The sequence below is a fragment of the Pholcus phalangioides genome, unplaced genomic scaffold (assembly GCF_987345545.1).
Source record: "Pholcus phalangioides strain wild (caught in Gottingen) unplaced genomic scaffold, Ppha-v1.0 ptg000018l_1, whole genome shotgun sequence".
Lineage (NCBI taxonomy): Eukaryota > Metazoa > Arthropoda > Arachnida > Araneae > Pholcidae > Pholcus > Pholcus phalangioides.
Genome location: NW_028301611.1, coordinates 260,019 through 286,674, shown reverse-complemented (window position 1 = coordinate 286,674; position 26,656 = coordinate 260,019). Strand labels below are relative to the sequence as shown.

General features: G+C 36.6%; 2 protein-coding genes across 2 annotated transcripts; one reads left to right on the top strand and one right to left on the bottom strand.

Moving 5' to 3' along the window:
• Positions 1–1,244: 1,244 nt before the first annotated feature.
• On the top strand, positions 1,245–13,678 carry LOC149071483 (HAUS augmin-like complex subunit 1). The gene is made up of 8 exons (XM_089247719.1): positions 1,245–1,452; positions 1,563–1,737; positions 2,845–2,977; positions 6,326–6,460; positions 8,188–8,311; positions 9,293–9,358; positions 10,125–10,196; positions 12,007–13,678. Exons 1-8 carry the CDS (start codon positions 1,411–1,413, stop codon positions 12,124–12,126), a joined length of 867 nt encoding a protein of 288 aa, XP_089103845.1. The 5' UTR covers positions 1,245–1,410; the 3' UTR covers positions 12,127–13,678.
• Positions 12,686–23,402, bottom strand: LOC149071482 (uncharacterized). Its single transcript, XM_089247985.1, has 7 exons — positions 22,953–23,402; positions 21,804–21,893; positions 20,006–20,092; positions 16,799–16,841; positions 16,291–16,514; positions 13,350–13,446; positions 12,686–12,766 (listed from the first exon to the last, which is right to left on the bottom strand). Exons 1-7 carry the CDS (start codon positions 23,078–23,080, stop codon positions 12,686–12,688), a joined length of 750 nt encoding a protein of 249 aa, XP_089104111.1. The 5' UTR covers positions 23,081–23,402.
• Positions 23,403–26,656: the final 3,254 nt, after the last annotated feature.

The window sequence follows — 26,656 nt, the reverse complement described above, 5'->3', positions numbered from 1 at the left end:
CAAGCAAAGAAAAATAGAGAGAAAAAACCAAAACACCAAAAAAACTGTTGGCGAAAACCGTCACCACCAAAGCCAAAAAATTTCCGAGCAAACTTTTTTCAAACCGACTCAATTTGTCGAGAAAATTGTTAGTATGGCAACTCTGATCCTCGACGATAATGGGCGAGGGATCTTGAAATTTCGCCCCCGACGCGTTTCGTCCTCGGTACATTTTTCCTGCCCGCTGGTCGTATGAATGACCGAGTGAGTGACCAAGTGAGAAAGTGAATGGTTGGGTGAGTGATCAGGTGTGATTGTGGGTGAGTGAGCAGGTGATTTTGGGTGAGTAAGACGGTGAGTAACCATATAAGTGAGTGATTGACCCTGTGAGTGATCAAGTGAGTGATCGTATGAGTGACCGAGTGACTGATAGTATGAGTGATCAAGTGAGTAGCTGCATGAGTGAGTGACTAAGTGAATGATTCAGTGACTGACCATATGAATGATCAAGTGAGTGACTGTGTGATTAACCAAGTGAGTGTGCGAATGATGGTATTAGTGACCAATAAGTGAATGACCGTATGATCCAGTGAGTGACCATATGACTGGTCAAGTGAATGGCAGTATGAACGACCGATTGAGTGGCCATATATGATTACGCACTTGGCTACTCATTCGGTCACTCACCCGGTCACTAAGTTGATCACTATATACGGTCACTCATGCATTTGCTTGGTCACTTCGTCACTCACGCGGTCAGGGCAGAGAAATGTTCGGGATGAAATGTCAAGGGCGAAATGTACCAGTGACCATGGGTGAAGATACGGGGGGCGTGGGGAGGGGCGATCTTCCCCCCCCCCCCACACCCCCAGCGTCGAAGTTTAGCCGACTGATCTAATGTATTTACGTATACTATATGAATTGATATCATCATATATCATCCCCCCCCAACAATCATCATGCCCCCTCCAGACTTTTTTCAAGTCTATCTCCGCCTATGCCAGGGACGAAATGTCAGAGGCGAAATTTCCGTGAGCCAACGGGCGATGATCGGCTAGTTGTCCCGTTTATATTCTGATTATTTATGGTCAGGCAACTTTCAGAATCCAAAGTTTAATAAAACAAATGCACTCGAATATCAAATTACCAAAATTTCCATATTAATCATCGAAAGTGAAAACATTTAGTTATTATTGAAATTAGTTGTTACTTAAATAATGAAAAAATAAAATTAGAGATAAGGCTCAAAACTCAACTGCAACCGCCATCTCTTTCGCGGCTTCATTTGTCATTTGGTAAACATTAGCAAAGACAGCAAAGATGCCTGTTATGCCAGTATACAGGGCGGAATTGCGTGGTTTATTCACAATTTTCGTTTTGATTTTGTTTTTCTTAATTTTTTGTTGTTGGTTGATATGCTTTTAGGAAGCGATGGCCGGGATCAAAGATGGCGAGGCGAAGATGTTTCAGGAGGTAATTATCAGTTAGATGGCTCTTTTTTTTTTTCAGACGACTGTTGACAGTCATCCAAGATGGCGTTTGTTTACTTTGCTTTTGACTCTTGATTATTTTGATTATGATAGGTTCAGGAAATGCTGGAGAAAGTCTACGTTGATGGTAGGATCCCTGATTATGAAGTGAATTCAACAACCGTCGGTATTCTTCACGAGATAGCTGCGAGGATGAAGAAGGACGCGGATGTCAATGAGGCGCAAGTCAAATACTACCGCGGACTCGCTGAGGAATATGAGGCGAAATGTAAGATTTTGTAAGCCATGTTGTCTAAAAGCTTTTGTGATCTGAAAAAATTATTCTTGGAACATTAAAAATGTTTGTTGACCATATTTCTCTCAAACAAATACGGGAAATCGCCCAAAATTTTTTTTTGATTATTGACAATCTGAGATAAGAAAGCTGCTTTTTTTGAAAGTTTGGCACCACGTGACCATATGACCCGTTCTTGCAGGACATTTATGTATTGCTCATGTACAGAGTAAATGCAATTGAAATTTTTTCCTAGGTTTGCATTTATTCTCATGTGCGACTAGATTTTTCCAAAAAATAATAAAATCTTTATATAGTAATATAGCCATAATAATCCCACATGTGGCAGATTTGGGTATCATTGCCAACCAAGGGCGTAGCAGGAGGGGGACTTGGGGATCTGGTCCCCCCCCCCCCCCGCTCCCGAACTGTGAGAAAATGACCGAAAAAAGGGAAAAATATGGCCAAATCCATTGTTCTGTCACTTTGGTTCCCCCCCCCCTACGAAATTTCTGGCTACGCCCCTGATGCCAACAATGCTTTTTGCTTTGGCTTCAACATCATTGATTCTGTGGAGTTTGAACATAGTTACAGAAATCATTCTACTGATTAGTAACACATCTAAAGTTTTTCTAGTGGTGCGGAGGCCATGTAGCTATATAATTTGATAAAGCGGGGGAGGGTCGATGTTCTCTCCTCAAACACTTGCCCATGAATAAGCTGGCCAAATTAAAAGGCGTAATTTTTTAGACAAACACTTGGCTTTACACAAGTATATACGGTAGTCGAAACTTCTGAATGTGTCAAATGCTTTCAAAATGTCTAGAGAAAGGAAAATTTATAATAAACAAAAACGTTATTCAATAGGTGCAGTTATAAACTAGCCCCATGGAGCTTTAAAACTATATAAATTTAAGCCACTTTGTTATTGGAAAAAAATGTGGGCAGCACTGATTTCAGAGGTTTCACAAAAAACTCTGACAGAGTAGAAGAAAAACTTGCAAAGGTTTCGGGTGAAATTGTCAAATGTCTTGCTTGCTTTGTCTGTACATACGTTTGTGTCTCAAAAATGTTGAAAAGATTCTTTTTATTATCACTTAGGTGAAGACATTAAAGAAAAGTTCAATGTTGTCGGACTATCTATTGATGACTTCTCAAAAGAATACGTTGCAGCTAGTGAAGCGATGGCGAGAGCTGCTTCTATATTAGATCTCAAGGAACCTACTGCTACAAAGTATATTTGCTTCAGACATCTTATATATAAATGTGAAAGAATGTATATATGTTTGTCCTTAATACAAATCTACAATTTTGGACCGATCGTTACCAAATTTTGCGTATATACCAAACAGGACCGAGTTTGAACCATAGGCTACTTTAACAGATCATCAGAGCTGGACAAATGCCTGAAATGGGTAAAAAACCACCAGGCAACAATGGTTCCTGGGCTTCATCAGTCACTTTACTTTGGTTACTATGGTTCTCAAACAATGCATTTCAGACATGCATATATGCCTTTACAATGGTTTGTTTCTTTAATGATGCCAGTATATGTATAATAGTTTATGCCTTTATTAATGGTTTGCCACTTTTTCAATCCTCCCTGTAATCGAAGAAAACCTAGGCATTGCTGGGTATTGTGGATAGTCACTTAAAATCCCAAGAGTATTTTAATGTTTTCTATTTCAGCCTAGATTTCAAATGCCTATGCTATTCAACCTTTGAACGCCTGAGGGTACTTTGTAAGGGGCTCTGTAGGCCCAAAATTGACTTGCCGCAGGGGTCCACAGAGATTGACAGTCATCGGGACATCAAAAAGTATAGAAACGCTGGCCCATACAATAAATACATAAATTCATTTTTACTTGTACAAAATCTTTTGGTTTCAAATATGTAGGAGGTTTTGCTTTTCATCAATATTAAAATTGTATTTATTGCCATGATCAGACAGTACTTGCTATATATATATAATATATATATGTATATATATATATATATATTTTATCTTTGTCATAACAAAGGTAGGCCTGTAACCTACATTTACCTCAATTAGCTGATGTTATGTAATTTTGGCAACTATATAGATGAGGGCTGGATAAATCGTAAAAAAAATAAAGATAACAAAAAAAATTTTGGGCGCCAAAACAATTTTTTGCCTGAAGAAAAGGGTCCAAAATAATGCTTCTTTTGCCTTTTTGAGGGCACGATGACCCTCTTTCATGTTGGCAGATATGCTGCTATGAATTCCAAGCATTTTGTGCTGCTCTCAGCCGGCAATTTAGTCACTTTGCAAACTGGCCAGTGCCTATATGTCCAGCCCTATATATATATCATGAAGATATGAGTATTCAGATTGCTTTGATCACGGTTGGGTTGCCATAGCTAACCATAATGCATAATGATCATGGTTAGCTATGGCTAATTATAAATGGCCATAATTATCGAAAAAAATATGTCTGCTGCAATGACCGGGAATTATAAGGGCCAGCAAAAACTTGCATTTCAGACATCGGGTCAACTGGTCTGGCCAGTTCGCAAAGTAGTCAACTTCAGGCTTTGGCAGTAACAACTGCAGGAAGAAAATTTTAGGCACCAATAGAGTAATTTTTTTAGTTGCTATGGCAACCTGGCACTTGTCATGCCCTGATATATATAATTAGTTTGCTTCAGTTGACTAATTACTCAAATTATATGTATTTTGAGTTCTACTACTTCATCAAATTTAGAGAATTGGATGGAAGCAAAATTGGTACACACACTGTAGCATAACAGGTTAGACCCCTGAAAGAAATGTCATGTAGGGGTCATTACTTTTGTAGATTTGGACAAACTTTTGATTATGGTGCATTGGTATGTTGCAAAGACCTGCCTGTCCCTCTATAGCAGTGATTCCCAACGTGGGCGATGGAAAGTTCCATGGGGGGCAGTAGAAGCAACGGGCATAACATAGGATCCTATGGGTTAGATTGCGTTGGGGTGCAGTGGGAGAAAAAAATTTCTGAAGAAGGGGGCGATGGGACAATGCTCTATAGCATAGTTTTCCAACCTTTTTTGTCCCATCGCCCCCCTTCATCAGAAATTTTTTCTTCCATCGCCTCCCTTCCCAACGCGATCTAACCCATAGAATCCTATGTTATACTCATAGTTTCTACCACCACCCCCCCCCCCCTCAGAACATTCCATCGCCCATGTTGAGAATCACTGCTCTATAGCATAAATCCTATATCTAATGCATAGGTACCGATTTTAAAGTGATTCTAAAATCTTCTGATCAGAAATTAAATCCTTCTGATTTTTTTGTATCTTAATAGAAAAATGAGTGTGTTTTGCACTTGTGTAGACTGAGATCCTTGACAATAAGTCGGCTTACCAATTTCAATGAAGAACAAAACTTTGAGTAAGCTTCGTCAAAAAATGGGAGAAGATTCGGGTGACCTAAATTATGAAAAAGTACTGAAACGTCCCAGAAAACTGGTCATATGGTCACTGTAATCTACCCTCCTCATTTGTATGACATATTTTCTTTGGTGCGAAATAGTTGGTCTGGTGATTCCCAACGCAATTTGAAAATGAGTTTCTCTATGAAGGCTTGGGACTTTTCAAAACTCCCATTTCATTTAAACTAGTTGATATTTACACTTTTCAAACAATTTCTTGCTGTCTTCTTTCTTTTATTTTTCTCTTTGTGTTTCCTTGGAAGGGTTTGGAATAGGGGTTCTCAACTTTTTGAGCACAATCTGTGCCGGTAAGATGGATTCCACAAACCCCCTCCGCTTCCCCATATCAATAAAATTAAAAATGAAAGCCAAAGACTCCTTTACAAAATAATATTCTATACATTATATAAAAACAATGAGTTTACTTTTTTCTCTCATTCAAGCTCACAGACCCCTGAAGTCTCTCCAATGAACCCCCCCCCCCACCCCACCCCTTAAGAACCACTACTTTGAGGTCGTTCAAGTATTACGTCAGCAAAGTTTTAGTTATTTTTGACCCCCTTCTCCCTTCCTTTGTCGGCAAAACTCTGACCCCCCCCCCCTCCCCCGTCAGTAAAATTTCGTCAGCACTGCCCCCTATCAGTAATGTATGTTGGAGGAGGTTGGCATAGGGGGCTCGTGCGCCTTCCCCCCTCCCCAGGTGAAAAAAAAAATTTTTTTTTTAATTAATGATGTAAGCATCATCCGGAACCCCCCACCCCCTGTATCAGGCATCTCCCTGTAAATCTCACCAAATCGATAATGAACTTGACACGTTTGGCAACAGTTTCAGTAAGGTAACTATGCCATGATGCAGAAAGATCCTTCGAGGAGATTTACGATTTTTCTCTGCCTGTACAAAAATGCCACCAGAAGATAACTTGGAGGACTTTTGTTGAGTTTTACGATACAGGATCTCTCGTATGTGAGGAAAGCCGCTCTTTATTCAACGTCTTTTGTCAAATCACCGCTTGTGAATATATTTAAATAACCGTTCTGTAAAATAAGTCTGTGTTTTCCTGGAAATTGATTCATGCTTTGTTATCTCGAGTGCTTGTGAGAGATATTATTCGAAACAGTATTAATATTCCTACCTTTACTTTTAGCTTTCTTCTGGCCTTGAATGACCTTTCCCGAAAGAAGTTGGAAATCGCCAACGAGAAAATGAAATGGTCCCGCAAATTAGATAAGCTCATGAAAAAGATCACAGCTCTTTTGGAGCAAGTGGAACATCTCACAAAGTATGCTGAAACATTAGTTTGATTTTTTATTTTATTTTACAGATTTTTGTTTCTCGTTTCACCGAACAATATCATTCATTTTAACCCTTGAACACATGATTTATTGTTTTAGCTGATAATTTTTTTCATAGTTACTGACGCATATAGAAGGCTGAAAAATCATATTAAAAAATCTATTTTGAATTATATACTGCTTATACAGAGCCTCAAGAATCCCATATTAAATAAATGTATTGAAGTAATATTACTTTTTTACAGCCCTTGTGCGGGTTGGTGTTTTTCTCCCTAAACGAAGTAGCAGTTAATCAATTTTAATCGATTTCAAGGACTCGTGTCAAAAACTTCAAGATGCTCTCCAGCCAATGGGGAACGACTGCTGTTTTGGACCAATGAAGAGGTTCCCGCTCTGACGTCACAGCGATATTGAAGTGTTGTGACCACATTTTTCCTTCATGTCCAAATTTTTTCGACTTAAAAAAATTTTTTAATTGGCTTTTTCCCAATTTGAACTTTAAATTTTTCCCCATTCACTTACACATACAATCACTACACAAAAACACTAACATTAAATAGCAATCCGTCTTTCTTTTCCCTTCTTAGGGTCCAAAGGGCCTCTTTTTAAGGCAGCGTGATGGCTTATCCAGGAACCCGCAAAAAACTTATGTTCTGGTCTGGTGATATTACTACTTCCAAATACATAACTACTTTCTGATACAAACTGTAGTAAAAAAATTTTTGGGTTGCAAACTTCACGATAAAAAAAAAAACTCAAAACATTTTAACGAATTAATGAAATTGCATGCTCTCTCCAGCAAACAAAGAGTTGTTGTCGTTAATTTGGACATCTACCAGCAAATTAAAAATATGAAATAGAAAGAATATGACCTCACCTTATCTGTATAGTCATTTCTGAATTTTCATCATCAAACCTGTTACAGTAATAAACGTTCAACCCTCCAGGCACGGGTGGTTTTTTAATTTTTTTGTATAAAATCGTTCTGTATTTTTGTCCGCTATCTATGCAGGATGTCCCAGAAATACAAACTTGGAGGAAAGATAGAGAAACTCCTTTTAGGAATCGTAATCACATAGGAAAGCATGGTCAGAAATGCCTCCTCTAAAGTGATAAAGGGACATAAAGACACAGTAAGGACACTACAGAAAGCAGTGTAAAGTGCTTTATTACCCAAAAAAAGAGTACAAAAAAAAGTTACAAAGCATCACAGGCTTCGCTCATTGGCAAACCTTAAGGTATTGGTTCATCATGTCCAATCCATCTACTTCCAAATGTACACCTATCCATTTCTGGCCATGCTTTCTTGTGTGATTATAATTCCTAATTATGTTCTCTATACCTCCCTTCCAAGTTTGTACGTGGACTTCCGGAACACCCTTTATACAAAGCATACCCTACAGAATTTTATAGGAAACGTGAAACGTGATTTTCACTTTGCTCACAGCTGAAGGGTTAAAAGACCCTTTGCACATATGCACAGCTAAACATTTAAGGGTTAATTATTTAACATCATAAAACGGGAAATATTTATGAAAGCAAAATCTCTGTTTAAAGAACTGCTGTATTAGGTGGTTAAGTTAAATCAATGATCAAGATTGCAGTAGAAATTATATTATCCTAGAAATTTCTACCAATTCTTGAATCCTTCCATTCGAGAGTAAAAATGTGTTCTGTGAGCGTTTCTAAGTAATTATTGTACATGAATTTTCAGGGATGTAGAGACAACTAAAGAGAAACATAAAATCCAGTCTTCGGAAGCTGCTAAGAGGAAGAATCAGACAAATTTTCTGTCCAACAAAATTGAAGAGTACAGACGAAAAGTTCATAATTTCGAGGTACTACTATCACCGTAGTTAAAACTCTTATATTATGGTGGGCCTATTATGAATTAATTACAGAACTAATTCACTCCGCAGACAATACAAATCTGTATACAAGAAACTATATTTAAAAGCATTTAAGACTTTGTTTTGTCAGGAAATGAAACAAACTTTCGTGAAATTCTGGCACACATATATTATTATCCGTGTTGGCCATTTCGCAAACTAGCCAGAATTTTTTAAATTGGCTGTAACATATGCACTTTCTAGAGTAAATCAATCCTACCATGATTTTACTCAAATCTAACAGCCCCAAAGCAGAATGTTTTGTATTGTTCTGAGGGCTTGTGCAGAACAATACAAGTTGACTGTAAATGTTCTGGGCTAAAAATCCCCATAATAATGTTTTCTGTACTTTTTCCTAGAATTCTTCCAGATTGTTCTGCAGTAGCACTAATTAACGTACATCACAGATTTTGGTATACTCTGCTTTGGGTCTGACAAAGATCTCTATTTCTTCATGTTGTATAAAAGGAGTCGACCAGTTGCAAAACTCGTTAAGCACCAACCAGATTTTTTTTTTCACAGAAATTGAAAAAGAAACTTTAGTAGGGGGAAGTTTGAAGCTGATGCTTCTTAAAATGTTAATGTTATGCTGTTAAAATTTCAAGCAGTCAGCTGAAAAAATACACTCTACAAAAGTTTCTTTTTCACTTAGGAGCTTTATCAGTTTTGCAACTGGACGACTTAAATATTCTTAGTATTTTAATGTGATTTATTCGAAATCAGAAAATTGTAAGGTATTTTTGTTGAGTTTTGTTTCTTGTTCATTGAAGGTTTCAATAAGCAAACCTATCTGTACGAAAAGGCTCTTGCTGGCCAACAAATTGAAGATATTTGTCATGCATTGCTAAAATCAAATATTTACTTTATCATTTCCTCACTTTTTTTACATTAATTTAACTGTTACAATTTTTATATCCTAATTCATTTTAGGAAAAGCTCAAGGAAGCTGGCTGTCAGCCCTCCATTTACCATTCTTCAGTCATGGAGAAATATCAGGTAAAATTTCATTCACATGAAAATTACAATACACAAGCTTCTAGCCTATTCTGAAGTTTGAATGCGATTGTGTGGCTGTGAATGATCCTGACTCTGTTTCTATGTTTCTGTCCCGTTGCACTGAGTTGCTGTCAGTGTATATTATGTTCTATGTGACTGAGAGCCTGTAAGATAGTACCATGTTCGATAAAATTGACAAAAATTTTAGTAAGCCTGTATCTGCTATTAGATACATCAAAAAAATTAGGCTAGTCATTTTTAAGGATCGTAGGAATTTTAATGAAGTTTGAATTTTTTTGAATATTTTTATGCTTGTAACCTTTTTTTCTGCACAGTTCAATTGATATTTTTTGGCATACATATTCTTGCACATTCTGTAAAGGCTTAGTCATTGAACCCTTTTCAAAATTTCAACTTTTTTTTTATAAACTAAGTTTTCTTCCACTTTTCAGCAGGTGTAGGGTAAGTTAAATAGAAAAAAAATTTCCCTTTCAGAAATTAATGTTAAAAAAATGCCTGGGCTCATTCTCAAAATGAGGCTTTTTTTTAGGAGATGGAGATATCTTTCCTATGCCTAAATATAACGCATCAGTTTTGACAAGATACTAGTGACATGGAAAAGACTCTCGATATCAATTTTTTTTGTTTTTGACACATTTATTTTAATTTCTCATCTATGATAAATCCCATCTTCTGATTTATTCATTCAGGATAGAGCATTTTCAAACAATCTATTATTATAATGGATTTTTTTCTTTTTTTGCAGGAGCTCAAAGATCTAGAAGTAAAGCTAGATGATGTGAAAGTGAAGTTAGAAGGCTATAATAACCTGCCAGCAGTAAGAAGCCTTTTATTTTCTCATTTCACTTCTCAAGGAAGAAAATGTTTTAAAAATGTAAAACTGATGTTTAAACAAAAATTCTGCAAAATGCGAACTCATGAAAAGAAATATTTTACTGCAATGGTCAAACTTGGTCATAACAACCATGGTTGTAACAAGTCCTCAGCTATAATGTCATCAGCGGGGTCCAACCCCTTCGGGTAAATGGCTTACATCCCACCAGGGACAGAGCCTGGACCACGACTGGCCTTTCAGCTATAATGTCAGTAGTGATTTGCAGTCAAGGCAAATTCCCATAGAGCAGTGGTTCTCGAACTTTTGTCACTGGGGTCTCCCTTGCTCAATCCATGGTCATCTGCGGCTCCCCAGAATAGTTTAGTAGGTATTTTCAAATAAAAGAACCTCACACACACACATTTCAAAGCTATAAATAGCCAATAGGCATGATAAATAGCTTGCCACAATGCCCCTGACAAAGACTGGCGACACCCTTAAGAGCCACAATGTTCACTTTAAGAAATACTTAGTTATATACAGAGTAATGTTATACTTATTAAGTATTCAATTAATTGAGTGTTAAATACATTAGTAACATACTCTGTAATAGTTTACAGCATAGTCTCCCAAACTTTTTGTTCCTTTGCCCCCTTCTTCAAAATATTTTTCTCTCATCGCCCCCCCCCCAATTCAAATAAACCCATAGGATCCTATGTTAAATCAGTTGGTTCTATCGCCCCCTTGGACCATTTCATCGCCCACTTTTTGGGAAACACTGCTTTACAGAGTATGTAAGGTTATACCCTTTAATACCTTACAGATTAATGTTAATTGTTCTTATAATGTGGGTGAAAACGCAACCACCTCTAATATAACAACAAATGTTTTTTTCACTGTTTTTGTTTCAATGGTGTTTTTGAAAAAAAAATCCCTAGAATCAGAGCTGATCCCAAGCAGTTCATTGTATTCACATGTTTTTCTATTCATACCTAAGGGAAAAAACTTTAATACATGTTTGACAGTCCAACTTGCTTATTGTCATAACCCGCATGCAGGAAATTCCTGTATTTTTTCATGTGTAAATGTCCTGTCTTTTTCCCCTCCTCCTCCAACAAAAAGATTACTTTAGTTCCTGTTTTTTTTTTTTTAATCTGAGATGAAGTTAATTTTCATAATGTATAAATTATGTTTTAATGAATATGATGACAAATATTTATCTCATGTATCACGTATTTCATGTTAATTTTTTTCCCCATTTCATCAGGCTTACTGTAGAAAGGGGAATCATCATCACGATTCCCCATATTTTTCCACGATCAAATATAGTCATGGTGAAATAACTTCATGCGCACACACACACACACAGCATTTTGTTGCATTTACTTATATTTTTGTTTAAAAGGGTTTTGTAAACGTAGACCGCTTGTGTGTGTGTAATGACACTGGTTATGATGACAAAATTTCACAGAATCTCCGATGTCATTATAACTAAGTTTGACTATAAATCATTTTGTGTTTCCTATAAAACTGTACTAAAAAAAAAATAATAAAGTGAATGAAATACAGTACACAAAACTTATATTTTTGGTAATTATAAAATTCTTTAATGATATTTTTAACAATAAAATATATGCATTCAAAAAAAATGAGATACAAAACAACTTATTTCTCCTTGCTATCACATATAAATTTTCTATAACATAAACCAAATGTATGATGCAGCTCATCCTTTTTGGCCAATGCAATAGTACAATCCTATAATCACTTATATTGAAACATTGTAACTAAATTATTATTATTTCTGTGGCAGAATGAAAACTTGGCTCGTTTGAAAGTAGAAGAAGCCAAGCAAGAACTTTTCAATCTAGAAAAAGAGCTTCAGGAAAAAATTGAGCTCAAATCGAAAGAAACGGTACATGGTAACTTTTGAGAAGCAATGATTTCTATGTTTTTGATACAAGATACAGTATATTTTGGTATCTAATATTTTTTATTCTCCTAAATGTGAATTATGTGTAATGGTTCAAGTTTCTTATTACTAACCTAATTTTTTTACTAACCTCAGGTATAATTTTTAACCTTATCTTAATCTTTTTTTTCTAAGTAATTGATTTGTGTTGTGACTTTTTTTATGATAAATCATACGTATTGAGAATAATGATGAGATACAGTATTTTGGTATTCAATGTATTTTATATATTCATAAAAGTGAATTCCTTATGATTGGAAAATGATATAGGTTTCATATGTATACTTCTCTTTTTTTTTATGTAAGATCTTGATACAGCATTTTTTTTAAAAGCAGTTTTATCGTATTTTGTGATGTTTTTCTTTTTAATAATAAATGATCTGTATGGGTGAAATTGTATTGCATTTAAAAGAAGTTCACTGACCCTGAGCTGCAGTAATTACATATATGAATAATTTAAAAACCTAAATGAAAATTGTCTCAAAAATCATCTTGCAGAGAAGAATCAAACTTTTTCTTGTTAGGGACTGTCATCATAATCAGATTTGAAGAATGGATTAACTGGGTTGAGAAAGACCCTCTTTCTTGGTGCCAAAATGTTCTGTAAAAAAGTTAATATTAAGTATTCTTATTTATTAATCAGAATAATCCTCATATTTGGAGCAAGTATTTTTGTAAACATTGTTTAGTATGTTATATTCAACTGGAAATGACATAAATCCTATTTGGTGTTTCAAATCAGTTCCATAGCAAAATTATATACATTTCCATCGAATGTCTTGCATAATATTAATGATTCACACATGCATAAGTGAGTGTAAATATATTAAGTAGCCAGTTTTAAAAAGATCAAAAATTTGTTGTGTTATCAATAGAGCTCTCTTCATATGCAGATGGGTTAAAACTTTCTGCGTAAAAATTCATGCATTTTTAGGTGAAATAAGACTGTGCCATTCCTGATTATGTGGCAAAAGTCATTCAGGGTATTACGCCAACATGATCAATGTGATATTTTCTGTATTTCACCCAACTCAGGTACCTTTGAGAGGGAAAAATTTACTGATCTCTCTTTGACTGAATAACATGTTAGTTTATGTATTTTATTTTTGGTTATTACAAACATAGCTGGCTAGATCAGCAATTGAAATATGTTTAATTTTGATGAGATAGAAATTAAAACTTACTTTAATCTGCCTTTGTGATTCTTGTGTATCATTCCTATGTGCTTCAGCATAAACTGGTAGAAAATTGCTCATCATATATCCTATTTCTGGTGGCAATCTGAAAAAATATATTTTATGTATGAATTTCAGTCACATCATCTGGTTCTTAGTCTTTTAAGCATTAATATGAAAGTTTATTAGCTGAAATAAAAACCTTGTTATCTTTTATTATCCAAGCTACAGACAGCGAATCCCCCATGAGAACAAATCATGTAGTTTGAGTATGTTAATCATATTGACATTATTTTAAGATGTGGAATAAATAAAATGTGGTGATTGGATGTACTTTATTATTTGTATTTCTGTTTCATTTATTTCACTATCATTATTCTGAATTTCCGTGAGCTGATTTGTGACTGATATAAGCGTTATTTTTTTCTCTCTGAAGTGCTGGTATGGAATTCACTTTATCAATTTATTAAGTACAACTGTCATTTCACGTATCTGAATTCAGATAGGAATGACACCTGCATCTAATAGACTATTCTTGCAGCCACCTAGAACTAGCTATGTCCTAGCGATACAAAATTGAGACACAGGATGTCTGTGATTATTCTGCTGAAACAAAGAATAACAACTTTTATGTACAACAAAAACTGATATATTTTTAGACTTAGACACAGAGTGGATGGGTTATTGAGAATTTAGCATATACACAGTTGGCCCTCAATATTTGCAGATTTCAAATTTGTGGTCTCTTTCCCAGTTTTCTGGAAAACACTGCTTGCACTGATAATTTGTGTATCAGAACAAAATATTAATTATGAACAATAGAAGAGTGAAAACTTTTTCTGGATTGATTTAAATATTGTTTAATGCTGGAAGTCAGAAGGTGCTTTGACAGTAAAGGTATGCCATTCAAAGTTCTTTGGATTACTGGTTATATGACCCCGGACACCATCGCATTTAAATCCTCTATATGCCTTCCAACTAAACATCTAGCATTTATCTGCCTGATCATATATCGTGTAAGCATTTATGGCTCGCTATAAGCAATGATGATTGTGCTCAATCATCATTTCTTTTGTACATTTCGCTCAATGATGATTGTGCAGGTGATCGAAGTAGATGCAAATGCAGGAAACATCTTAGAGTAATGGATGAATATCACTGATGCCATCAGTGTCATTGCTAGAGCTGTGAAGATGGAAACATTTATCTTGTGTTGGAAGAACAATAATGTGTGCTAGAGGACACATCCATTTCTAAGGAGCCAGCCAAAAAGATTATGAAAGACTGTCACATTTGTGAATGGATTCTTGTGATTTTCTATTCCATTCAATGTTGAAATTACCTGTTTAATTCATTTTTTTTCTTAATGTTTTGGATAATTTGAAGTTTGATTGAAATATTTTATTTGCAAAATGTCTTTTCTCAAAATTTCTAGCTAACTTCAATCATTCTTTTCTTTGTTCCATGGTTTATTTACATCTTTCCAGAGTATAACATGGCCTACATTAAAAAAAATTACAATCAACAAAATCTGAACTTTTTTGTTGTGGCTCTAAGCAAGAAGCAATAATTTTATCAATTCCACACACTGGCTCTTGTCTTTCTACTGCAGCTGATGTTTTACCAACTCTTGGATAAATTCATAAGCACCTGCCAATTTCAACACGTTCCAAAGCAGAATATGCTGAAATCTGTGACTCAAGACGCATAACAATCGGTGCTACTGCAGAACAATCTGGAAGAATTAATTAATCTTAAGAAGTGTCCTTGGCCCCATACTTTTTTCACTTTTTATAGATAAACTCGATCAGGGTATCGATGGGATCACTAGCAAATTTGCAGATGATGTGAAGCTAATGGAGGTAATCGGGAATGAAAGCGATAGGGAGTTGCTCCAGACCAACTTAAATAGGATTGCAGCATGGGCAAATGAATGGGGCATGACGTTTAGCGTTGATAAGTGCATGGTTGCTCATTTTGGTTCGAACAACCCACGGTTCTCGTACGAGTTGAATGGTGTCACTATCCCGGATGCAACTAGGGTCACCGATTTGGGAATTCTCATTGACGAGCGACTTAGGTTTTCTGAACATTGTTCAGCAGTGGTCAAAAAACAGAATAGAATGCTTGGTCTCATTTTCAAAAAGGTCTCTTCGCGTTCTCCTAAAGTCATTCTTCCGCTTTTTCGAGGCTTAGTTCGTCCTGGACTGGAGTATGCTGTAAGGTTTTGGAGACCATACCTACAGAGGGACATAGACTTGGTTGAAGGGGTGCAGAGAAGAGCTACGCGTGTCCTTATTGGCACACAGGGCTTGAGTTATGAAAAGAGACTTCATTTTTTGAATATGTTTACATTGGATGAACGCAGGTGTCGAGGAGATATGATCGAAGAAATGTTCAAAATTTTCAATGGGATGGATAGGATGGACCATGAACTTTTAGTACACTGCCAATCGACTGCTTTTACAAGGGGACACCAGTATCGATTGGTGAGGGACAATGCAAGGTTATGGTGTCGCAGGGAATTTTTCTCTAATAGGGTTGTTAATAAATGAAATAGCTTACCCCCAGAGGTAGTAAATTGTAACACAATTGACACGTTTAAAAAGAAATACGATAAACATGTTGGGGTAAATCGAGAAGCTATCCATTCTTAGAATAAGGCGACCATAATTATTCTTTATGGCCATTGTATAATATTTTATCACGTGTATATATTGTTTATAATTTGTGTTAATTGCATTTTTAATTGGGTTGCTGTATTTTTGACATATATGACATCCATATCTTTATGGGCATCTTTTTATCAGCCACCTAGTTGGGCATTTTGCCTGTTGTGGCGTTGTATTTGTATAAGAAAAAGTGCGGGAAAGGGAATTATCCAAGTTTGGGTGTGTTAGTCAATCAATTTTTTGAAAAAGATTCCATTTTGATTTTAAACTTTTCTTACTTTAGCAGCTCTGCGTTTTTCTTTTTGACAAGATGAATATGATCTTCTACATCTTTCCCAAGTGACCTTGCCCAAGCAACTTGCCTTCTTGGTTTCCTCCTCCTCAGTTGATCTGGGGGTGGGATTGAATGAAATGATTGCCAGCCTTTGCAAAGAATATCATTCTTGAACACTGCAAGATCAGAACTTGATCTGTCCTCTTTTTCATTCCTTCTGAAGCAATGCTAGACAGAACATGTACTAATTAATTGCATAACAAAAAGTATGTACCAACTTTCTACAACACAAAAAAAACTTTTCTATGTTGGCTTCAATTATAGCAACTTAATATTTAGAAGCTATCGTGCTTGTTATAAAATATTTTATGCCCCTTGCCTGCATAATTCAGAATCATTTGAAGCAAACTAAATGATGTATAGTAGGTTTAATTTTATGCTTATTTGAAACATGAAATAATAAATTATGTCCTTGTCAACAAAGCATGAAATAATAATTGTAAAAAAATTACCTTTATTGATTCAATAGTAGTAGGGAACTTGGGAGATGTTGGCCTGAGAAAAAAAATCAAACACAAAAGTAATTATACTTATTGTTGAAATTTCACAATAATAATATAGATGTATAAATGCAAACGTTTTTTAAAAAGTTATAGATCAGTAACATTCGAAGGCTAAACAAGTGTCAAAACTCCTCATAATCTCATATTCCCTCAAAGGGGTTGAAGAGGTTTTGTACGTCAGCAAATAAAGTACATGTTGTTTGTTAGCACATCAACAAAAGGATACGCACTATTTTAAAAATCAAAAAACAATAAATGATAGATGTATAAATGCTTTTTTCGCACTCTCATATGAGCAAAATCATTGATAATGTCATCAAAATGTAATTTTTGATACATTAAAGCTAGTCCACTTCACCATCTGGGCGTGGCATCTTCACACACACTCACCCAAGACTAATGTTAAAGTCAAGTTACCAGGGACACTGTGAGGAGGTAGACTACTACTTCATAAAACATCAACTATAGCCATATCGCTATATTACAATTTATTGCCATTAAATAGATGGATTGGAAATGAAGGCGCTGTCTATCTGTGGTTGCCTCAAGCTCATTAGGGAAAATACCTTGTCTATATCCTCCCTCAGGTTTGAAGCTAGTGCCATGACAGCAACATTCATGGTAGTAGAGACGAGCCTCTTACCACTACGCCACTCGGGCACTTCGAGGAGGTAGCCTAGCCGATTTGACCTAGGATGGTGTAGCACCCATCTAGCCACAACCCCCCCCCCTTATTTTTGAGCTATGTGTCATGACCCAAATTTGATTTGCAGGGAGATTGTTTCCCGACAAAGGTCACTCACACGAATCCACTTACAGCTAGGAATTCTTGAGTTATGGGTCATGACCTAACTAGATGAGTCATACAATTTCACTTAGTCCTATTATAGATTCACTTATTGCATCACTAGTTTCACTAATTTCGAAAAACAAATAGTCCCATGGGTCGCGAAGCTTATCTTGTTGGTTTTGGGTTATGGCTGAAAAAGGTTAGCAGCCCTGGTAACAGCTGAAAAAAGTCAAAGTTCTTGTTTGATGAAAAATGATGAGTTCTCGTTTATCAAACCCATCATTATATAAAATATGTTGGAACACATAACAGTTTTTTCTGTAAGACTTGAGGGAACTGATGGTTTTATCCTTTTGAATTAGGAGAACGATCTTTCTCTAAAACAGTGATATTGGTGATGTCAAAGATAATTCAATGCTGTCTCAACATTTGGAAATGTCTCTTCTAAACCTTCAGCGTTATTCAACATTTATGGCATTGTATCGCAAACTTGAACAAAGGATAAAAATTGTTGTAGTTCAGCTGAAAAAGTATTTGCAAGATCAGATGCATAAAGTTTTGCATTGTACAGGATCTTCATGAAGATCAGAGGATTTCATGTTGATCAAACATGCAAACTTTCTTATCAGCATTTCATAAATCATTTTACGGTTGAAAAGATGTGAAATTGAGGAATCAAACAAAAGACTGTGATGTAGTGAAACATATTTTTGTTGTGGAGTTAATATTGTAATAGGTGCATTGTACATGCTGTGTAAAGTCTATTACTGACTGGTATAATACAGTAAAACCTGTCTTTAACACAACCTGTATTAAGTGGGAACCTACTACTTCACAGCACACCAACTCGTCATATATATCACCATACCGTAATTTCCAACCAGTGGAGTTGGGTGGGAAATGAAGGCTCCATGTGTAGTAAAGCAGTTGCTTGCTGAAACTGACAAAATTTTTTGGAAAAGCAGGCCTTTCCACGGGAGAAAGTGTAAGGGTTGAATTTACGAATAATACGCAAGACTTACAAAATTGTGTGCATTCCGTGATCACAAGGCTGACCAGGGCCAGAATTAATCAGAGAGGGGCAATTGCACCTGACAGCAAAATTCAGATGCAAACAAAAGCGCTGTCAGAAAATCAAATTTTAGTGGTAGGGGACGGCGAAATCATGTTGCTCTCTTTCCCTCACAAAATTCCTAGTTATGGCCCTGATTGCATAAACATAGATGACAATGTACAAACTGAATCTGACACGACACCCTAATTGAAAATTGTTGAGGTAGTTAAAAAAAAAAAAAAGGATGTACATACTGTTATTTTAGAATAAAAACAGTGTAGGTCGGAATTTTATATAAATGCTATCGAAACCTAAATATGGTGTTTAGTAATTATAGACTAATTAGTTATTTATAAGATATATTTTTAAATTGTTTACTTTATCTTGAATTAATTTATTTTTCTTTTATTTCAATCACACATGGGGTCGTTACATCATTTTACATATTATATCACTTGAACCTTTATTAAGCGGAAACTCAATGGAAAAAAATCTTGGTCCCTTGCAATTCCATTGAAGACGGGTTTACTGTATTAAAATTGATATTTATATAATAGGGTTTGTATATAATGGACACTTTGGAATAGTATATTGTGATTTTTTATTTTCTAAAATTTTACCAAGTGAAATTTATAAAAATATGAGTGAAATATATACTACCATTATAAATTTGGGGAGCCCCTTAGAACATGGAGTCCTAGGGAAATGAACTTGTTGCACATGTGGAAAGTGGGCCATGTCATTCTTTTCATATTATCATTCATTATTTCTCAAATTGACCACCATGTGTCTTGATTTCTTCTGACTTTTATGTAAGCAAGGGGGTCCTATGCGTGAAAGCTAGGACACTCAGAAGTGGCTGGAGGGGAAAATCTCTCTCCCTTGAGAGGCCTGTTTTTAGCTGTCCCAACCACTATTTTTTTTTTTTGGTCGACAAAACATTTTTGCTCGTAAACTCTGATTTGGCGCTCTTTCTACAGTGGCCGCACAGCCCAAAAAAAGCTGCCCCTGAAGACACTTTTTCAGCGATTTATAGATTTCTTCATAGCATAGATGGAGAAAATTTCCTTTGAGACAAGTTTTTCTATGACGAGTAACTTTCAGGAACCAATAAACTTGTTACTTGAGGAAAAAGTTAAATTTCTTCAATTAAATAAAGATGGAATCTGTCAGCCTGTGTAAAATTACATTGTGACCTTTTTTTATTATTTTGTTTTAATGAAGCATTTAGAACCAGTTCCATTATATGTACACATTGCATAAATCAATTCAAAAAGAAATGAATAATTTATAAAAAAAATTTGTTTCTTACTCGCTAGAGGGCTCTGTAACTATCGGACTAACTGACCGTTCATATGAAAAAGAATTCTTTTGGCTCTGCATCACTGGTTGGGAGGATCTATATGGATAAATATGAAAAATATACATTAATGAATTGATTATGCATAAGAAAATATTTATTTTGTATTAAGCAAATATTTGTATAAAGTGATGAGTTTGTGTTAACAAGGTTCGACTGTACGGTGTGTGCAATAATTGATGGTAACTTATGGCAGGGCTGGACAAATCCCAGGTACCATGGCGACTAGAAAATCAGTATTGGCACCTAAAATTTTCTAGATGGGATTGATAAATTGGAGTAAATTTCTAAATTGAAGTCTAACGACATAAAATTTTCTGATTTGTCAAGCCGACTTATGGTAGTCCCTATATATTATGAAACATTTTAATTTCAACTCATCGGCTTAATATTCAAACAATACATAATCAATAGTTTGATGCAAAAATTGTCAATGAAGTAAGTACTTATGGGGTATACAGGCTTTTTGATGAATCAATGCTGCAATCCTACCCAGTACAAATCTTGCAGGGCAAAATGGGAAATACATCCCTGAATCTGTTTACCATCGAGGCGAGTTCGGGTGGGTGCCACACCCTCTTAATATCTCTCATCAGCTTTTGTCATGGCTCTCAATACACCATCACCACTGGCTGGCTGAGGAGACCGACCAGCACTTTAACCTTGGACGAGTCCACTTCGTCTGGGAGAGGTGCCTTCACACACACTCTTCCAGGACTAAAGTAAAGTCAAGTTACCAGGGCACTGCGATGACGTAGACTACTACTTCACCAAACACCAACTCTGGCCATATCGATATATTGCAATTTACTGCCATTAATGAGATGGATTGGAAATAAAGGCACTGTCTATCGGTGGCCACCTCAAGCTCTGGTGGTAGACGAGCATCTTACCACCATGTTACTATGCACTTTGAGGAGGTGGACTCATCAATTTGACCTAGGGTGGTGTAGCACCCATCTAGCCTGTAATCCTCTTATTCTTGAGCTTTGTGTCATGACCCAAACTTCATTTGCAGGGGGTTTCTCAAGAAGGGTCACACACAAATCCATTTACAGCCAGGAATTCTTGAGTTATGGGTCACGACCCAACTTGATTTGTAGAAGCTTCCCAGATGAGTCATACAAATTCACTTAGTTCTATTATAAATCCACGTATTGTGCATCACTGGTTTCACTAATTTCGAAAAACAAACAGTCCCATGGGTCGTGAAGCTTATCTTGTTGTTGATTTTGGGTCTTGACTGAAAAAGGTTAGAACCCCCTGGAATATACAGTAAAGTCCCTTGAAACAGCTGAAAAAAGTCAAAGTTCTTGTTTGATGAAAAATAATGAGTCCTCGTTTATCAAACCCATCATTATATAAAATATGTTGGAACACATAACAGTTTTTTCTGTAAGACTTGAGGGAACTGATGGTTTTATCCTTTTTAATTATGAGAATGATCTTTCTCTAAAACAGTCTGATATTGGTGATGTCCGAGATGATTCAATGATTGTTTGATGGGTTGTTTGAAGTTCTTGTTTGATGAAAAATTATGAGTCCTCATTTATCAAACCCATCATTATATCAAATATGTTGGGACATTTAGAAACAGCACAATATAACTGATGAGTTCATCAAGATTCAAATTTGGTTAAATTTGAAACTGCAGTTCTATTAGGGATAAAATATCTTGTGATGCATGTTACCACAAGGAGGTATATCATGAAATCTCAAAGCGCATGATTCAAATTAAATTAGATCTTACATGGCATTGGAATTGAATATATTCAAACTTGAAGTATGATCTGGCTTTGTGAAAAATATATTCTGGTTTCTTCTAGCAGGAAAAGAAGATCTGCAAAGTAGAAAAACAACATTTAATCAGAATCATGTATCAAAAAACTTCATGCATCAAGAAAACAATTCAAAATTTGAATGATGCTGAAGGAAGTCTTGCACTTGGACCCGGTGGGAAAGTAAGTCGAACCTACTACTACTTTACCGTACATACATCTCGCACAACTTTCTCTGCAGAGTTCATAAAAAAATTGGTACATGCCTGAAAGTGTTGTGTGTGTGTGTACAGAGTGACCTGTAAGTCCCAATGCAGTTTTTATCTCATCAACCGTTTGTCTTAAAGGTATGGTTCCAGTTTATAAAATGCTCACAATATGTTCAGGAATCACTCTGTACCAGTTTCTAGAGTGAAAATACAGTGTATAAAAATCAAAATTTTCATATGATCTTCTCTCCCCCCCCCCCCCCATCGATGGACATGCATCGCGAGCACCTGGGTTTGAACCCCACAGAAAGCCAACAGTGGGGTTCAAACTCAGGTGCTTGCGATGCATGTCCATAAATATGACCCTGAAACACCGCAGCGGCCATGTCAGTGGCTGCAAGCACTTATACATGGCGGCAGGCTTATTGGGTGACAGATATGCAAGTATATTTGCATGACTTGGCACCAAACAGGTTATAGCACAAAGTAGCGGATTCGAGGAATGAGTTTTCAAGAAAAATTAGAATGGCAGGGAGGGGGGGGGGAGGTATAATCCAAAACTACTTCTGTATGTAGGCAATATTATATTTGTAGAGCAGTGTTTCCCAAAGTGAATGAATGACGTTGCCTCTCGGGAACAATGGGAATGGTCCGGGGGAGGAAGGTGATAGAAACTGTGGGGTTTTACATAAGGATCCTATGGGTTCGCTTCAATTGTGGGGGAGAGGGTGATGATGTTTTGGAAACTATTGTAGAGGGTATATTGTTTTTTAGGATTTTCGCTGCATTGAAATTTTTCAAGGAACATATATACAATTATAATGTGCAATATTGTACTAAAATTCCATCATTTTATATGAGGGGAAAAAAGTTATATCAAATTATATATATGATGTAAATATATATACAAACTGTCCATGTGAAAATCCTTTCAAAGGTAAGCTGATTCCATAACTTGGCAAGGGAGTTGTCAGTTCGTTGAATGATTCCATTGGTGGGAAAACCTCATCGTCACAGAACTGTATGTCACTGTTCAACATTTTGTGGCTGTTGCAAGAAACTGAAGAATGATCAAAATCACGCCCACGAGTGATCAAACTCACCGACTAATTTGCAAATTAATTAATCGATCAATTAATTAATTCAGATGCAGACTTACTGATGAACAAAACATCACTCAGGAGCTGTCAGCAATATTCTTATGAATATGAAAAGTCACAAACGAAATTGGGGGTTTCGTTTTCGTAGCAGACGATGTTTCGGCCTTGTTGCCACTCGGATAGAGTAAATTTCCACAGAAAATGAATGGAAATTCGTGTGTCAAATCCGACAGATTTCTGTCATAATTTCCGTCTTAAAGTGGTTTTGTTCAGCCTTGGAGTCATTTCTGGTGGTAATCGACAATTGCTCTAGTGTTTTCCCGTATCTGAAATCCCAAAATACTTTCGGGAAAATATGGTCAGTTCTTGTTGCAGAAATATTGTAGTTATTGCTGCTATCTATCGAAAAATTTAAGAACTTGATGTATGGATCACACACTGAGCTATAAGTAAAAGTATACTTATAGCTCAGTGGGATCACAAACAGAGAAAATCATCGAGCTCGATGGAGAAAATGGTATTTGTGCTGCCATCACTCGTTCAAAAAACAAACGACAAACTGTCAATTAGTTTCTTTTAAAAATAGAAAGCAGCACATGTATGGTGTAGGTTTTCTTGTTTTTGCCGGCGTGAAATTTATGTCATGTCAATCAAAGCCAGATTGGCGGTTTTCCCGCCAAATTGGGCTGGTTTGAAAACGGTTCGGCGGGAAATTTTTGGCTTTGGCGGGTGGCGGTTTTTCCAAAATTGTGTTCTCCCTATTTTTCTTTATTTTTCTTTGCTTGCGAGCAAAGAAGTTTTTCTTTTCACTTCAGTCCCCACCTCATGTTGTGTTTTCTTCCTGACAAGGCAGAAGGTATGGGGGGGGGGCATCTCACCCAACTATGGAAAGCCAGAACTTTCAACCATAATGCCTTTACCACCCAATAATTGAAGGCACCGTGAAACAAAAACTTGGGAACTGTCCTAGGCTCTAGATAGTGGTTTTCAACCTTTATGATACCGCGGCCGGTCGGTTATCATATATCCAATATGTAGTATAAGGGAAGTAGTATGTTGTATATCCAATGACTATAAGGGAAATGGGAGACGTGAGTGACGTCACGAGCTTCGCACTGAGACCTTCTGCTATAGAAGGTGTTGCTCTGACCCGACGGTTGTGAAACACAGTATCTAGACCACAGAAGCCTGTGAAAGAAACCGTAGCCTCCGTAAGCGTGGAGCTGGCAGGGCTCAAGCCCAGGAACCAGTTCTGTCTTAATGCATGGGCCCACCAGGGCATGGCCCGGGAGCCTCAAGAGAAGAGGGGCCTCAGAAAAACGAGAGGTGGTTGTATTTTTCGGGGATTTTCCATGTAGGGAATCAGAAAAATCACTTGGCTCTCGGGGCCCAGGATGCTCTTAAAACGAACCCAGAAGAGAACCCTTTTCTTAAATTTTTTGTTTACTAGACCGTGAAAAATCTGGTCTGGGATTTAAAGCCCATGCCTAATTTTTAAAATCATTGTACCAAATTTCGTAGGCACCTATGCACAATTTGAGGCAGTGTCGTCTTGACGCACTGGCCAACCCGGGCACGTCACGGAGGCCTTGAATGAATAGCGGAGGGGGGGGGGAATGAGATATGGTTAAGATTTGCGAGATTAAGCATGGGAATTGGTAAGTAGGCATTTGCAGTCTGGATAGAGGGCTGAGCAAAATCAATTTGCCCGGGGCCCATGATGCTTTTAAGACGTCCTCCACTCCAGGCCATCTCTGGGCCGTTTTTCCAGGAGGGAGAATGTGTAGCCCTGACTTTCGCAACTTTTCAAAGAAGTCGATTTATTCGGTAAAAAAAAACCCATATTTTTACGTAAAAGGGGGGGGGGGGGTTGGATATAACAAGAAAAGCTATAAACCATACCTTTGCAGACTGGAATATCGTCAAACTGTAGCTCGCTTGTTACTTCATAGATGGCAGCGCAAGTTCAAATATTTTGGGCTACTTTTTAGCTACTTTTGAAGAGGATTTTGGCTGCAAATTTTTGAAGGACCTGGCAACTCTGATCAAAGCGGCTCAAGATCTTTAATACAGCTTTGATATCGATAGACATGGCGGCAAGCTTATTGTTGAATTAATAGACGGGCTCTCGTGGAATGTTCCTGATGATATTGCTGATACAAGCTATATCATGGATGTAACTAACTCTTCCGGCAACTGGAAAAAAAAGCATTGCAATATTTGACATAACCGCCAAGAATGCCCCCCCCCCCCCCGCCAAGACTCCGGGATGATTTTCACCATTTTTTTGCTTTTTCACACCATAAATTCATCATAAAAGGGCCCGTGAAAGTGTGGTCGGGGGGCCCTCAAAAGATCCCAGCCTAGGGGCCCTGCTTCAGGATGTGGGGGCCATCCCGCCAAAAACAAAAATCCATAGAGATTATATTTCTGGAGTAAACATCCAGACGCCGCGACGAAAGCGACATCAAATGCAAGGAAATCACGTGACTCGGTGAAAACAAAGTTCGTTTGCCCATAGAAATGTATAGTTTGGTCTCTAAAATATTATAGGCAAAGCGGCTCGATCTTTATACAGCTTTGATTATAGGTTTTAAAGATTAAAAAAAAAGCATAGGGGGAGATAGACTTGGAAGTCTGGGGGGCAAGATGATGATGATGTCGATTCGTCTATACATATATGCATTAGATCAGTCGACTTCACCTTTGATGCTGGGGGGGCAATGTCCTCTCCGCCCACGAAAAAAAGTATAGTGAACTCGCATCTAATAATGAAAAAAATTTCATTATTTATTTTTCATTAATACTGGAATAATTTCTTTCGTTAATGCTGAAAAAGTTTTCATCAATTCTTGAAAATTTTCCTTCATTAATTCTTGAATTTTCTTTCTTTATAATTCTGGAATTATTTCCTCTTTATTAATTATTTTTTCATTACTTCTGGAATAATTGCTTTCATCAATTCTGGATTTGTTTCTTTCATTAATTTTGGAATTATCACTTTCATCATTCTGGAATTATCTTTCATTAATGCTGAAATTATGGCATTCATTAATTTTGAAATAATCTCATATAGTTGGGGAGGGGGAGTATCTCACGTGCTTTTTTTTGCGGGGCAAAATTTTTCACTTGCCTTTAAGGCTCCTACAAGGGTGGAGGGGCTGACAGGTCTCTTGGAAAATTACCAGCATTTTTTGTTTCCTCATGCTATTAATCCACAATAGAAAAGACAAGATCCCAGCCTAGGTGCTCCAGGATGTGGGTGCCCCCATGCTTTGTTTTAATTTTTCAAAGGCCTACCCACTCGAGTCAGACCAGGCCTCAAAATCATTTAGAATCATTAGAATCAATCTTAAGTTTACCGACAAATTCTTTTATGCCTTTTTTTTCATGGCTCCTGCAAGGTTGAAGCTTACAAGGACCCCTTGAGACAGTTATCTTTTCTTTTCTTTTTTTCATGCTATAAATTCAAGAAGGGTCCATGCAGTCTATATTGGAGGAGTTGCCAAAGATCGT

Coding starts and splice junctions, on each gene's coding strand:
- LOC149071482 (XM_089247985.1), bottom strand. CDS start 23,080: ATGTTGAACAGTGACATACAGTTCTGTGACGATGAGGTTTTCCCACCA. Junction 21,894..22,952: donor AAAGGATTTTCACATGGACA/GTTTGTATATAT, acceptor TCTACTTTGCAG/ATCTTCTTTTCCTGCTAGAA. Junction 16,515..16,798: donor CTACTATTGAATCAATAAAG/GTAATTTTTTTA, acceptor TGTTCTGTCTAG/CATTGCTTCAGAAGGAATGA.
- LOC149071483 (XM_089247719.1), top strand. CDS start 1,411: ATGGCCGGGATCAAAGATGGCGAGGCGAAGATGTTTCAGGAG. Junction 1,453..1,562: donor AGGCGAAGATGTTTCAGGAG/GTAATTATCAGT, acceptor TGATTATGATAG/GTTCAGGAAATGCTGGAGAA. Junction 6,461..8,187: donor CAAGTGGAACATCTCACAAA/GTATGCTGAAAC, acceptor ATGAATTTTCAG/GGATGTAGAGACAACTAAAG.